This window comes from Juglans regia, chromosome 7 (genome assembly GCF_001411555.2).
Source record: "Juglans regia cultivar Chandler chromosome 7, Walnut 2.0, whole genome shotgun sequence".
In the NCBI taxonomy this organism is placed as follows: Eukaryota; Viridiplantae; Streptophyta; class Magnoliopsida; order Fagales; family Juglandaceae; genus Juglans; species Juglans regia.
In genome coordinates this window covers 47,258,083-47,271,877 of record NC_049907.1, presented here as the reverse complement: position 1 = coordinate 47,271,877, position 13,795 = coordinate 47,258,083, and the positions used below count along the sequence as shown (strand labels likewise).

The following is a 13,795-nucleotide window of genomic DNA, read 5'->3' as shown; positions in this document are numbered from 1 at the left end:
ACTTTTATAGAATCTCTTTATTAGTGAACAAAAAATATTAATACTTTAGTTTTTTTTTATAAATATTATGTTTTAATCATATGATATTTAGGTATTGTTTGGATAGTAAGATCCTCCTATCTCATCTTATTTAATCTAATCTCATCTCAATATCTAAACACTACAAATATAAATACTTTTCAATTTCAAATCTTCAACTTTTTTATCTAATCATTATCTAATCATTACAATTTTCTAAAACTTCTAAATAAAATATAAAAAATTATTCAACTTTTATAAATCTCAAAATAAAAATAATATTATAAAAATATTTTAATTTTATAATATTTTAATTTAATTTTTTCTATTATTTTTTAAAATTTTATAAAATATATTAACTCGAACTATTTTATTATTATTTACCAACCATTTTATAGAAAATCTATTTAGCACACATTTTTTCAACACACCACGCATATTGCTAATGTAGTGATGTGAAAAGTTTCCATGTCAACAATGCTAAAAAATGATCAGTTTTTTCTGTTTTTTTAGAAAATTATAACGCGTCTCACTGTAAATAGTGTGTTGCACAACAAATTTCTTTATAACAAAATTATTTTATTATTATTTATTTATCATCTTATCTAATTATCCAAATATGTTTTGTTGTGTCTAAAATCGGTTTCGGGCAGTCATTAGGTTTGTAATTATTTGATGAGTAATGTTATTTATTATCTTAATTTTTATTATGTTGTCATTATCTCATGATAAATTTTTATCATCATGTCATTAGTTTATGATGTGTTATTAGATTATTAAAAATTATTTTTTATATTTTATTTATAAATTTATTATTTAATATCATGAATAATAAAAAAATAAATGATAAATAGATTTTTTTAATTGATTGATTTGATTAAAGGCACGCCCCTTTTGACCTCGGTACACAAATCATTGCCTGTGTACCCAGGAAAGTAAAGAGAAGCAGATGCAACCCAACGATATATGATCAAAGGCCGTTTAGCCTGTTATATCGTTCTCTCCTCTCTCTCTCTCTCTCTCTCTCGCTTCGCTGAAATCAGTGCACGGGCACAGCCGATTAGCCTTCCAAGTGAGTCTGTATTGCAAACCCTAGAACCCTTTCATTCTTTGTGTTTTTAATTTTTTTTTGTTGAGATTATCCGAAGGCTTTTGCGAGTATCTACTTTTTCTTTATTTTCAATTGTAGTCTCTTTTTTCTTTGTTTTTTAATTTCTGGTTAGACTGTATATTTGATTGCCGATAAAAGGAACGAAAACATCGAACGGAAATGAAGTCTTTCCAATTTTTACTTTCTTTCCAATTTGTTGTCCGACTTAGCCCACTTCACTCGACAAGCACGTCAGGGTTATTGTCCGAGGCATGTTTGAGCCTTTAATTTTTGTTTCTTGATGTGGGTTTGGAATCGTGGCTTGATAAGGGTGTAGTGATTGGTTATGGAAAATTCGATTTACCTGAGACACAGCATGGAAGAGTCGCCGTGCTAAGAATCGTCAGATTTGTAATTGCTATATTTTTTGGATAAATTACAAATGACCTGCCTAAATTACCGTGTATTTTTCAAGCACACTATCGAACAAAATCCAAGTTTCTGCTCTGAGTTGTTCCTTCCTTCAAATCCAGCATTATTTTGGATAGAAGACACTGCAAGTTGAGTTCTCATTCATTTTTAGAGACATAAATGCTCCTAATATGGGCCGCAAAGTATCATTTCTTGACATCCACCTCCTAAACGCACTGTTCTGGCACTAAAGCCGAAAATGAAACGCCCAACTGTTATTATTTCCCCTATTTGTAGTTGTCTTACATATATCTCGAAACCCAACTCTTCTTAATGGTGGAGCGGGAAGGGAGACCATGGTCCCCCATCATCTGAAACTGTTTTGTAGCCCACACATCAATTAGCTTAATGAACAAAGATGAAGGAAGCCTGAAATTGAATAAAATAATCTGCATATAATGCTACTTGTAGAGCGAACTAACAGGATACAAAACATCTTTTATGAGCATATTATAAAGTCATGTTCTACTTATAAAAAGATGTATACTTCCTACGTACTCGGCTAGGCCTTTTGCATTTTCTTAATCAAATTCTCGATTGCTTATTCAAAAGGTTATAAAAAATGCCATGTTATAATCTTACTTATCAAAAGCCATCATGTGGTCTCGTGCTTTTGCCCTAATGTAGACGTGGTGGCCTAGGTAAAGAGTTAATCATCTGTGTCAACCTTTATGTGCAAGCATGCACGTAACTTTTGACAAACTGAGTGAACATTGATGCCAGATCAATTTTAGTGCAAAGAAAGGCAAGTAGACTAAATGACTGATTGTTGAAGCTAAATTATTTGTTATTATGAAACTTTGTTGTCTCCCTCAGGGAAAAATCAAGGCTTCATCACTCCTTTTTGCTCCCACACAATCACGTGCTATGGTACCAACCAGCTAAACAATAGGTCATCAAACCCTAAGTTTCTGAACACTAAGCTGTAGAAACACTTACCTCACCAAAAGTCAAACAGATTACTCAAACAAGCACCCACCCCCTGAAGCAAAAATCTGCACACATAAACTCAAAACTCAGCTGCCTTTGCCGAATCGAAACTCTAACCCATTGACAGTCAAACATATCCACTGAAAACACCCACCCATTCCTCAAAATAAACACTTAATTGTTGAATTGAAAATTCACAATCACTATTAGGGTAGCTCAGTCTTTTGCCCAAAATTATCAGGGGGAAATCTTGTCGGTTTGCATAAAACTAATTGTATGATATTAATTGTTTATCCATAATTAATCAGAGGATGATATTATAATTTTCCACGCATATCCAGGCGTATTTTTGTCATTTCATGTCACAAGATTCAATCCAAGATAAGTACTGGGTTTGATGATAGAAAGGGACAACCCAAAATCTCCTTAGTGGTAAAGTGCTTGTGTACACGCAAGTATGCATGCATTTACGTATATGTGTGTGTGTATGCATCTATATGCTTCTGCATATATTCTTTTTATCGGTAAACAAAACTATATTCTTCTGCTTATTTTTTTTATCGGTATACAAAACTATATGCTTCTGCATATATAAATGTACATTTATTTTTGCATGTATAATTTGATAATGCGGTCATTGAGCCTAATCGTTGTGGGATGGGTTTGGTGATTGATGGTATTGTTCCAGTTGGAATGGGGATATATCTCAGTGCCCCCAAGACTGAAAAGGTATCAGAAGATGGTGAAAATGACAGACTTAGATATGGGTTTTCATCAATGCAAGGGTGGCGTGCTACCATGGAAGATGCTGTGAGTAGTCTTTGTATTCTTGTCATTTCTATTTGTTTTGGTTTAACCTGTGTGCACTGTATATCCTTGTAAAATTCTGTCCTCGTCCAATCATCATGGCTAATGCTTCTTTACATGGTATTAGCATTAGAGTTTTTTGTTTTTGGACAAGAGTTGAGCTAAGAAATATCACACCAACCCACTCTCATCCCACTCGTATGACAAGCTATCTAATATTTTCTTGACATGCACTTTCTATTACCAGGATTGAGAAATGATCCGAAATAAATATTTGCATATATATATATATATATATATATTACTGGTGTTTTGATAAAAAAAAAATCTTAATTAGTGCAAGGCAGCAACCGAGCCAAAAAAGAAATAATTGCCTGTACAGGATAAAACTGCATATAAATAAAAAAGAGAACTTGTATAGAATAGTAACTAGTTTGGCATCTATTGGCATTGTATTTATGTTAATCCATCCGGAGGAACAAACATTGAAGATCCTTAAAAATTGTAATTTTGTACAATCAGTGGTGCTATCCTTTGGGAGGTTTCCAGTTAAGATGGGCTAGAGGTATTCTACTTGGAGTTGCGGACATAAATGTGCTTGTCCTTCTATGTTGATTTATATGATTTGGTGAACCACAATTACAAATATGTTCTTTGTCCTTGTTTGCAAGAAGGTGAGTTGGAGTTGGCACAGGTTTTAAGCTCAAGTCTAATTGACCCTGGGAGTAAATAAAATAAACAGTTCTGTACTTGCCAAAACGGGCTGTATAATTGTCTGAAGTAGCAGTGTAGCACAAAAAATTTTGAAGTTTTGAATATCTAATGTTTGAAAAAAAACTGCTTTCTTTATATCTAACAAATGTCCAATTGTTCAGAGGACAGTCAAGTATTTGACAGGGTTAGGGTTTCTCTTCAGATGGTGTCTTTGCCATGTGGATTAGAGATGATATGGTTGTCTTTTTATTTGGTCTATCTGATGGACTCGTAACGATTTTCCAGGGATTGTTCTATCTTCTCGATTATTTGCTAAATTTAAATTGTTTTTTATAGCATGCAGCTTATCCAGATTTGGACAGTTCCACGTCTTTTTTTGGTGTTTATGATGGCCATGGAGGTCAGCATTTGAATTTAATAAGTTTCATTTGTTTTATATTCCTTCTCCATCAAAAACTTCTTTTAACTATAGTTTGTTTTTGTACTGAAAATACTTTTCACTCTTGGTTGCCATTTGCATCTTCTAAAGTTAAATTTTATGACTTGGTTTACAAGATTTTATTAGTCAGTTGATCCTTTTCATGTTAACATGACTTGGATTAATTAGCAGGATACTTTTAATTCATAAGAATTGCTGAAATTACATAGATGTTGCTGTACATACACCCTTTTTTAAAAAGAAAATTTTTCAACTTTAGTCCAAACGTATTTTAAGTGCCAAAAAAATCTCTCTCAAAAAAGAACTCATCTGATCATTTCCTTAGGTTCTGGGAAAAACACAACTAAAATAATTTTCTCAAAAACCCAAACAACAAAATCCTCATGAATTTTCTCCAAACAAGTTTTCAAATGTGCCTGCCCACTTTCGCAAACCCTGATATAAATATATTTCAAAATTTTTTTATTTTAACCTCTTCTCAATTTTTATATTTTTTGATAAGTAAACAAATTTTATTGATAAGTAAACCTTTTCTCGATTTTCCTATACATTTTCACCAAACCCATTGAAAAACACATCTCGATTTTTTTTTTAAAAGTATTCTCAAGATTTTCATTATCCACACATGCTCTAGTTAGTTCACCATATAAATTACAGAAACTGAGCTTTGTTTTCATTGGCTGCATCAGTTGTGCTTAATGAAGTCCATGCATTTTCAGGTAAAGTAGTTGCTAAGTTCTGTGCCAAGTATCTTCACCAACAGGTGGTCAAGCATGACGCATATGCAACTGGAGATTTAGGTACTGCAGTACAGAAAGCATTTCTAAGGTAACTTTATTTTTTCATTCTTAATCATATCACTTCATTGTTATCAGTGGATGCCTCTGCTATAAATAAATCAGTGGGGATGCCTTTACAGAATCATAAATCAACCACAGGCTAGCTGGAAAGTGTCTTTTACCTGTCAGTAGGATGTTATGAATATCTCAGGAATTTGTAACAAAGCTGTTTGTTATACCAGCTGCCTTTATTGCCGCATCATTTCAATGGCCTAACTGCCTATACATATATCGTTACAAGCCATTGTTATATGATTTCTTCCATTTGTGCTTAGCGTTGTTGTGGAATTTTTTTTATTTTTGGCTTATACTTCTGAGAGTATAAAATATTAAGTAGCATCCTTAATAGGAAATTGGACAAATTAAATATGAGGGAAGGGACAGTATATAGGTCTCGGGTGGCATGGTAATGTCCCATTTCATGGTTTAATTGGTGATTTAGACGGGTTTCTCTATCGAATACTTGCTCACTATTTTATTTCCATGCTGTGGGTTGGTGCAGAATGGATGAGATGATGTGTGGGCAAAGAGGATGGAGAGAATTAGCGATACTTGGAGATAAAATGGAAAAGTTCTCTGGTATGATAGAAGGGTTGATATGGTCTCCTAGGGGTGGTGAAGTCAATAACCATAATGATAATTGGCTGTCAGAGGAGGTAATAATAACAGCAGAATGGTTTTTAGCCTTTTTTGTTCTTTTATTTCATGTAGTAATTTTAAAAACGTAGCACTGGCACAGTAATTGTGCCTTTTTTCTATACTGATCACCGTCATCACATATGCTTATGAGAAATATTTTGATGGGACATCTACATGGAATTTCGTGATTTAATGTCCATAACTATGTTTAAATTTGACGCAGGCTATTAGACCTGCTAATGAATTAAACTTTACATGTTTTCCCAAATTCCTTTTTTATTTTTCTTGAAACATCTTTGCAATTTATTTATGATATAGTCTGGGTGAAACTTCGAACTGTGAGCATATCTTCTTTCATCACAAGTCATTTAAAGTTTGTTGCACAGTTTGTCGTATAAAAGAACTGTTATATTTGTGAACCATTATGCAAATCTATTTCTAACCCTGAAAATAGGTTATTTTTCTGAAAATGGAGGTTTTTAGCTTGATACGATTAGGTGTAGCATTTTGGAACTTGCAAGGAATATGAATCTGAATGAAGATAACAGAATGCCAAGCTGGAAAGCATAACTCAATTAGAAACATACAGAAGACTATTACTGCAGCATCTAAAACATTTCGGAGTTGTGAAGTTGCTGGTAGAAGTTGTAAATGCATTTAATTTTTTGTCATAGAATATTGCATTTGTCAAAAAAAAAATAATGGTTTTGACATGTTTGTAAGATCCTCGATGGTTACTGAATTAGGTTTTTCAATCATGTTTTGATAGTCCAGTACTGATCGGCTTAGGCGATAGCTCAATGGTGATCATCTCAAGTTGAGTGCTGTCTAATAGTTATTTCATGCACAAGCTTTTACAGCCCGATCCTGTTCACTCAGAACGACAAGCAACAAGCACTTAATTGCTGGTGTATATAAACAAGGCTACTTGAATAAGTGAGGCCAAAGAAAGATATATAGTTATAAAAATCTTCGTGAGTGTATTCCAATGGTAGTTGGAGGAAATTTGAAACATTCATTTAATGGGATATCGGGATGAAGTATCGAATATCCATGCTAATGTTTGCAATGATTAGATAGAGCCTTTGGTTGAAAAGACATAGTTGCTTGTGTGAGAGTGAAGCGCTTTTGGGCTTAAGTCCGAAGATTATTGGAAGAGTTATCTTCTCTTCCTATGATCCCTTTATCCACTATTGCTTTGGATTTTTTCTTTTGAAAAAGAAAAAAGGGGCAAGAGATGATAGAGGTTCAGAGAAAAAAGGGACATTATCAGACATGAAGATCTAGCAGGAATGGATGCTTTGATGAAGTCTGCCCCCCACCCTCTGGCTCACAACATACGCAACAATGTCGTAAAGGCTCATTATCTGAAATAAGTGTAGGATTGTAAAAGATAAAGCTTCAACATGGCAAAACTCATTCTTTAGAAAATTTATGGAACTGAAATTTAATCTATGAAGTGTGTTTTTGTTGCAAACTAGGGGCCTCACTCCGACTTTGACGGACCAAATTGTGGAAGCACAGCTTGTGTGGCGATCTTTCGAAAGAATCAACTTGTTGTTGCAAATGCTGGTGATTCTCGTTGTGTAATATCCAAGAAGGGTCAGGTATTGGTCCCTTCTTTTTGAGAAGTTTTAAAGCACTTTTCTGCTGAATTTTGTAATAAAACACTTTTACGCTCTTCTTCAATTTTTGATCTGAAATGGTGAGGATTGTCGCATGACATGCATGGCCAATCTGTGCTTACTTCTTATTGGTCTTTTGATTCCATTATTGAAATGCTAAGATATTCTAGTGGCTGTCCTTATATGTTAATGGGCATTATCTATGTGCATTCTTTTGAAATGTTTACTTGATATATTATTGAATGGATGGTAAAGCTTAATTGAATGGAAACTTCAAAGTGAATGAAGTATGGCATGTATGACATGGAGGTGATGTGAGATATGTATCAGACACCCATCAGAGAATGTCTGCCAGCGGGAGGAAATTTTATTTTGTGAAGTTTTGTTACATGCATCTTTGTAGACAATTACACACACATGGAATCCCTTATTGTGAACAAACAACCTCAATGCTTGGGCTGGGTGCATTCCTTCCTGCATATCCATACAAGACAATTGTGGGTTGAGGTCCTACGGGATTCTGGAACCCTTTCCAATTGGTGCCGCATGCACATGCGCATGGAACCTCAATGCTTGGCCAGGGTATTGAAGGAAAACAGGACACATGATTTTTCTGTGCCCTCGTGTCCATAACTTTTGAAGGTTCAGGTGAATCTGACATCTCAATGCTTGTTCCTTGCCCTAGTTAACTCTCTGCTTAAATTTTGTGTAAGCCCATATAATGTGGGGTTAATTATCATTCAAAAGGAGTTTTCTTTTTTCGGTGTGCTAGGGAATCCAGGGTACCTAGAATTGTATAATCTTTATCAAGATGTGCTTGTACGATGCTCTATCAAAGCTTTCATGTGCAGGCATATAATTTGTCTAAAGATCACAAACCTGACCTTGAGATCGAGAAGGATAGGATTCTGAAAGCTGGTGGTTTTATCCAATATGGTCGGGTCAATGGAAGTTTGAACTTGGCAAGAGCCATAGGTACCTTAAGCTTTCTTAAATCTTAATCCCAATTTTAAAGGATAAAATGGTAAGATTTTAATCTCTTGTACCATTTCTTGTGTTCACAATTGTGATGGTTGCAGGAGATGTGGAATTCAAGCAGAACAAACATATGCCAGCTGAAAAGCAGATTATCACTGCCTTTCCAGACATAACCACTGTATGTATCATATTGACTACTACATTTCTACTGTGCACTTTCGTGTTTATTTTTCTTTTTGTATGTTGCTTTTATACCACCATGCAGTATGTTCATTCTTTTTAATTTTCATGATTGAATGTAGTTACTTATTTTTTTTATAAGTAAACGATTGTATTAAAAAGAATAGGCATAGCCCAAGTACACAATATGGTACACAAGAGGTGACACCTATCTAGGAAGGAGAAATAGAAACAAGAAAATCATGAAAATCAAGGCCGTTGAAATCAACAGCTTTGACCCATAAAAATAAGGTTCTAACAAAAAGTAGTCTAAGCTCTTCCAATGAGCGCTCCTTGTCTTCAAACATCCGGTCATTACGCTCCTGCCATATGCACCACAGAATACAGATAGAAACCATCTTCCACACAGCTGTGATTTGTGGAATACCGCCTAGATTTGTCCAACTGGCTAGAAGCTCAACCACAATGGTCGGCATAACCCAGGCTAGCTCTACTTGTCTGAATATATCTTCCCATAACACATGGATGCATATATTATTTTATTTTGTATCTTCCGTTGCTTTGAAAAAATTGTTGGATTCCTGTCTCTTTAAGAATTTATTTTTTGAATAAGATAAAGTTACTTTGAGACTATTGTGCTGCTCATTACTCATTAAATAAGTAACATCAGGCTGCTTATTGCTTGCTATCTAGTTTTGCAACACCATTACTGGTGATAAGTATTGTCACTTGAAGAGATTCTTTCCAAGCTCTAATTTGATATCTTTGTTTCTCCATGAAATAGGTTGAGCTTTGTGATGATGATGAGTTTCTTGTTCTAGCTTGTGATGGGATTTGGTAAGTTTGTTTCTACATTAGTTTATATAATTGACTTTACATTTTAGAACTTGGATTCAGTTACACTTATGTGGCTCTTCTTTCAAAATATGCTGTCCCTTCTGAAATTTACTCTAATGCGTTGAGAATAATACCTAAAAAGTGTTTTTTTGGAACTCTGGTTTTTGAATCCAAAAGTTTGTGTATCTGGTGAAGATGTAGATGGTCTGTGTCGGAGGATTAAGCCTTAGGTGTCTGGCACTGCCTTACTACTTTTCTTGGTAGCTCTTAAAAGTTTTAAGAGGCACATCCAATGCAATGGAGCGTTGGATGTTGAAACCAAAGTTTTAAATTTTGTTCCGGTCACCATTCTAGTTTTTAGGTACTAAAACAGAATATTTTGGTAATAGTGTGTTCCGGTGTACTGTTTCGGGATTGACATTTTATAAAATAATATATGTTGAAACCCATAAAAAAGAAAGGTAGTGATATTATAAAAAAAAATACAAACTTTGAGTTCAGATACACACTAAAGAAGCAATGAAAAAAATGAGATCTAAGAAAGTTTTTTTTTTTTTTATCAGCAAACAAGAATTTTAAAAAGAATGGAATCTAGAAAAAAGAGGGGGCATATTTAAAGTAACAAACATGATTATAGAAATGTCATTAGATTAATTACAGAAATGCAATCAGATTCAGAATTACAAAATGCCAGCCAGGTTCAAAATTTACATAAATGCTGTCCAGGATCAAAAAATTACAAAACTGCCACGAACACATTCTGGACTGTAATGCAAATTCTGGCTGTAATGGCCAGAATGAGCTGGAATTTGAAGCCTGATAAAAAACAAACAACGGGATTTGAAGCGAAATGGAACAAGGAGGTAGAGTTTCCGGTCCAAGCGGAACTGAATTCAAAACTATGGTTGAAACTCATTAATTTGGTTGAGCTCTGTTTCTTGGATTGCATTTTCGGGGATCAGTTTTTGATAACCTTAATTCCCCATTTTTTTAACATTTTATTATACGGTTAATTATGATGTGTGTTCTTATTAAATTCAATTAGCCTTTTGTTATTCTTGTTTCCAATTTTGCTATGGATGGAAGGACTTCCTGGAATATGTAAGTTTTTGTTTTGACAAGTCAACTTCCCATTTGAGTCTTTTACATGCGTATAAGACAGAGGGATAGAGGGGGAAAAATAAATTTTATGAGATCCCTCCCGACTTTCCCAACTGATAAGGTTAGGAATTATCTTTCCCGTCTCTCACTCAAGCAAAGAATCAGCCCGGTACTTTAATCAATTTTGAGTTATATGCCATTGAACCTTCTACGTGAGTATATTGTAGTGTTATTCCAACTAAATCTCTTCATACTTCTAGTAGTCCAATTTTACTGAGTTAATTTCAATTATTTTTGTAATTGAGTTTTTTTTAACCTATAAGGTAATTCATTTATCTTGTAATTTCTAAAGCTATACTTATACGTCCAATTCTTGTATGAGAGGGGAAGGAACAGGGAAAATTAATTCAATGGACTGGTTAGAATCTTAGTTATGGGTTGTGATGTTTGGCAAAGGTAGAGGAAGATTAAGGTGAGTTATGGTTGGGCACTACATTTTTCAATGTTCCCCATACACGTTAGTTTCATTTATAGTTGTTTTTTTCTCAAGCACTCGCCATACTTAAATTCAAGTCAATAGGAGGTTTCTGATGGTGGTTTACAATGATTACTAACAACTTGTGGATTTAAAGTGCCCTCGTGCAAGTTTAAAGCTTCTATGAGGCGTCGACGTCCTCTAATAACGATAGGGTACTGCAAATTGGAGTGGCATTGCCTTGGCAAGGGTAACTAAGCATCTTTCCAGATGTCGGCTAGGGAAAATATAGTCTTGTTTTAGTTGTGTCATAATTAGGTTTGATCCGAGCCCCCCAAAAACAATTTACTCTTCAAACTTTCGCAAGCATTTTGGTTTTCTGTTAGTTCACTGTTCTTTGATGAAAACCTGTCTGTCTCTCTCTTGCACTAGGGATTGCCTGTCAAGCCAGCAACTAGTGGATTATGTGCGGGAACAGTTGAAAACCGTGAGTTTTTTTCCCCCCCTTCTCAGATTACTGAAGTACTTTGCGTTAGAAGTAACATAGATTTCTTTTAAATCATACAGGACAGTAAACTTTCAGTCATTTGCGAGAGAGTGTTTGACAGGTGTTTGGCACCATCGGCCGGTGGCGAGGGTTGTGACAATATGACCATGATTTTGGTTCAGTTCAAAAAGCCTGTTGATAATACTTCTGTTGGGAAGCAGATGGCAGGGGAGCAGCCTTCGTCATCTGATCAACCATCTGAGACTGAGACTGATAGAAGTTCAATGGAGACTTGATCAAAGTAGCAGTAACTCTGTACACTTGGCTACAAATTTTCGTGCAAGTTGAAGCTCTGGATAGCCAAGAATTCTGGATTGAATTCATTGAGAAAGTGAATTCTCACTACATGGCTGTAAATGTTTAGGATGTTTCAGGTAGCGGATCAGCTATTTGAGTTCTTGTATATGTTGCTGGGGTCTCTAGATTTTTAAGAGACTTGCCTTTTACCACTTGACCCGGATCAAGCACACCAATGGGCAGTTATTATACTACTAAAAGAAACAGCGTAAATGTTACAGTTCGAAAGTGTCTTGCCGCTGTAATTGGGATGATGCGATAGATCTAGTATTCTGGAATCATCTTCTTCAACCAGATCTCGACGATAAAGTTTTATAATCTATTGAATGTTCTGCCTCATTAGGCCTCCCCGGTCTTATTACGATCGAGATGAGTAATTCAGGCTGCATGTGTGGTGACTTTGATACTTGGCAAGTGCTGCAGTTCTCCTGATTGGAGAGAGGTTTTGAACTTTCTATGGAATGTATGCTAATGTATTGAAAAGAGCATACTTGAAATTACTAAACCCACAAATAATGAAAGCATCCCGAAAACGCCCGGGGTCCAAATATGACTTTGAAGTTTGGAATTTTGAAATAAGGGGGAAACTCGAATTTCATTATTTACAAATAACGGGAAATCCTAATTTTCTAATCAGGTTGATGTATAACTAGATTACCTAACATTACTTTTTCAACCTTTTATGTTATTTAATCAATAGAAGAATCTGTGATGAGATGAGAACTGTAATGTAAACATGGCCATGAAGAAACCTTGGGCCTAATTTCGAATTGGAACCGTTGGAATTAGAACACATTGCTTTTAACAGGCACGTTTATCAATTATGATGGTTCCAATTCCAACCCAAATCCAATTTTGAGAGTTAACTTTGAATGTGCAAGAAAATATTGAGACTTTGAGCACTTCCATGGAAATTACTTATATTATTATCCTTTGAATGTGCAAGAAAATAATTCATTTGCTTCTCTTCAATGGAAGTTTTATTTTCTTAGAATGTATTCTAAGCTAATTTGTTTTAGCTTTTGATTTATGTATTAAAACATACATAAATTTCTTTATAGTGAAAGATAGTGTATTTCGCATAAAAAAACATGTATCGTATCTCTTTTATATCTTAAAAATGATGATGCTGAATCTAAAGGACAATTGAGGGTTCAAAGCTAGATTGCTGGCTGCCAATGCTAGAGTCACACATGAGACTCTTGAAAATGACCGTTTTAGCTACTTCGAGAAACCCGATGTTATCCAATAGAAAAATGATAAACATAAATCACATTTCACAATATTTTACACAATAATATTTTAAAATAAAAGTTATTTTTGTAAATTAATTTGTAAAATTAACATCATTTTATTAAAATATCTTTATTTTATAAAAATATGTTGTGCAGGTATCATTATTATAAAATAAAAGAGAAAAATAAAAAATAAAAAAGTACATTTACACTTATCGGTCCACTTCTTCTATTAAATCATCAGTCTCAGTAGCACGATCCATTCCTATCATCTATGCCCCTCCTTTGGGGACTAGTGCATGTTAGATACCCAAATACACATACATGTATGTATATTTTTTTCCTGGTCGATGACCAGAAATGCTCAATTGCCAACAGGTTGAAGCACAGAACATTACCCTCAGAAACAATGGGTCAAATGTCAACATCTATTGTTTATTAACAATCTATAAACAAACCTTTCGTTAGAGAATGGTGAATTGGTTAATTATTTTCTTGAATTTTAAGTAAAGGCTTTTTTTAATCATATGAACAATCATATAAATTCCGTATATAATCTTTATTAAGAAAATT

At 34.3% G+C, this 13,795-nt stretch overlaps 1 protein-coding gene across 1 annotated transcript; it reads left to right on the top strand.

Moving 5' to 3' along the window:
- The first annotated feature begins 905 nt into the window (after positions 1-905).
- Positions 906-12,395, top strand: LOC109008256 (probable protein phosphatase 2C 60). The gene is made up of 11 exons (XM_018988277.2): positions 906-1,090; positions 3,198-3,319; positions 4,367-4,430; positions 5,189-5,297; positions 5,811-5,964; positions 7,429-7,554; positions 8,424-8,547; positions 8,652-8,728; positions 9,515-9,567; positions 11,576-11,630; positions 11,711-12,395. Exons 1-11 carry the CDS (start codon positions 985-987, stop codon positions 11,924-11,926), a joined length of 1,206 nt encoding a protein of 401 aa, XP_018843822.2. The 5' UTR covers positions 906-984; the 3' UTR covers positions 11,927-12,395.
- The last annotated feature ends 1,400 nt before the right edge of the window (positions 12,396-13,795 follow it).

Bases quoted from the DNA above. Each gene is read 5' to 3' on its own strand.
- LOC109008256 (XM_018988277.2), top strand. From the start codon at position 985: ATGATCAAAGGCCGTTTAGCCTGTTATATCGTTCTCTCCTCTCTCTCT. The intron at 5,298-5,810 runs GTAACTTTATTT...GGGTTGGTGCAG, and splicing joins GTACAGAAAGCATTTCTAAG to AATGGATGAGATGATGTGTG. The intron at 11,631-11,710 runs GTGAGTTTTTTT...TAAATCATACAG, and splicing joins TGCGGGAACAGTTGAAAACC to GACAGTAAACTTTCAGTCAT.